The sequence below is a fragment of the Penaeus monodon genome, chromosome 25 (assembly GCF_015228065.2).
Source record: "Penaeus monodon isolate SGIC_2016 chromosome 25, NSTDA_Pmon_1, whole genome shotgun sequence".
NCBI classification, from domain to species: Eukaryota; Metazoa; Arthropoda; class Malacostraca; order Decapoda; family Penaeidae; genus Penaeus; species Penaeus monodon.
In genome coordinates this window covers 33,191,158-33,192,502 of record NC_051410.1, presented here as the reverse complement: position 1 = coordinate 33,192,502, position 1,345 = coordinate 33,191,158, and the positions used below count along the sequence as shown (strand labels likewise).

The 1,345-nt window shown below is 31.9% G+C and overlaps 1 protein-coding gene across 1 annotated transcript in view; it reads right to left on the bottom strand.

Annotated features, from left to right (window-relative positions):
* LOC119589154 (phosphatidylinositol 4-phosphate 5-kinase type-1 beta-like) overlaps nt 1–1,345 on the bottom strand; it is a gene marked incomplete in the record, with an annotated part of 149,444 nt that overhangs the window by 67,475 nt on the left and 80,624 nt on the right. Inside the window, 2 exon segments of the mRNA XM_037937732.1 lie at nt 9–89; nt 682–816. Coding sequence (XP_037793660.1) covers nt 9–89; nt 682–816 — 216 coding nt within the window.

The following is a 1,345-nucleotide window of genomic DNA, read 5'->3' as shown; positions in this document are numbered from 1 at the left end:
TTACTTACTGCCTTCTTTCTGGCTGCAAGATCTAAATTGTGAATGCCCACCAATAAGGAGTAGTCCATAATCTTGAAAGATGTTAACACCTTCAAAATAAGAAGAGAGACATTAGTTGTACAACTGTTATAATTTACAAAAAATGTACTTACCTATCTGTGGTACATTTACTTGCTTTCCTTACTCTTATTGATTATTGATTCAAGCTACATATATGCTACAATTATCACTTTTTCATGGCTTATAAACAAAGTGATATCTTAGTTTCCATTCACTATGTGAATCTCACTTTCCTTTGTTTGCTAAGACTTTCCCTCAACTAAATGGTAATAATTAAAATTATCCTTGCAAGACTAATATTTTCTGAATCTGTCACTAGCCTCACTATATAACCTAATGACAATAAGTATGCAGTTACCTATTTCTTTAAACCATCCAAGCAATGGCTCCATATCAATTATCTGACAGACAATTATCAAGAGAAATAACTAAAGGGTTACAGAGATTAATCATATTACCATATACAGCTTTCATAAGATCCCATGAAATCTATCTGATGAAAACATTGTATCTCCTAAATTAATGTTTAAGTATTAACACATTAATCATATCAACAAAAGAATATTTCCCTGATTGTTAAATTTGATGAATTTTAGTCTTACGACAATAAATTTTACTTACTCTGCAGTCTCTTGCAATGGTATTTATGAGAGCTTTGTAGGTTTCTGCCTCTAGTAGAATACCATCCGAATGATGTTCCATAAAGTCCAAGTCCTTAAATGTTGGGGATTCTTTGCTTCGTTCATACTTACTAGCCTGAAACACCACAAACAGATTTTATTTATAAATTTGACAAAAAAATCTAAACACTTAATAAAAAGTACAACCAAGGATATTACTCTGCTCAACAGGGCAACTTCCCTACTTAAACTTGTTCACTAAGTGTCAAGCCATTTTGGATATAAAAAAAACAGTCTATGGCCTTAATGTACCTTGGCAGCTAGTCACTATGAACAGTCACTATCCTATGCTTGTACACAGTCAGCAGTGAGCAAGGTTGTGTACAGAAAATGAATGTTTGCTGACAGGGAATGTTAAACGTAAGTGGTACAAAAGTTCAACTCCCTTATATATATATACCACTTTTCAGTATTAGAAAATGAATAATTAAAGTATGTACAAAATCTCTACTCAGTATTTATCACAAATAAACTGTTAAAGAAAAATTCAAGATCAGAATGAAGGCACTGTAATGTTATACGAGATTATGGAAAGTACATATACTGTGAAAAACAGTTTGAAGGTATTTCGTCTGATTTGCAATAATGAGGTAGTGTTCAGAAAA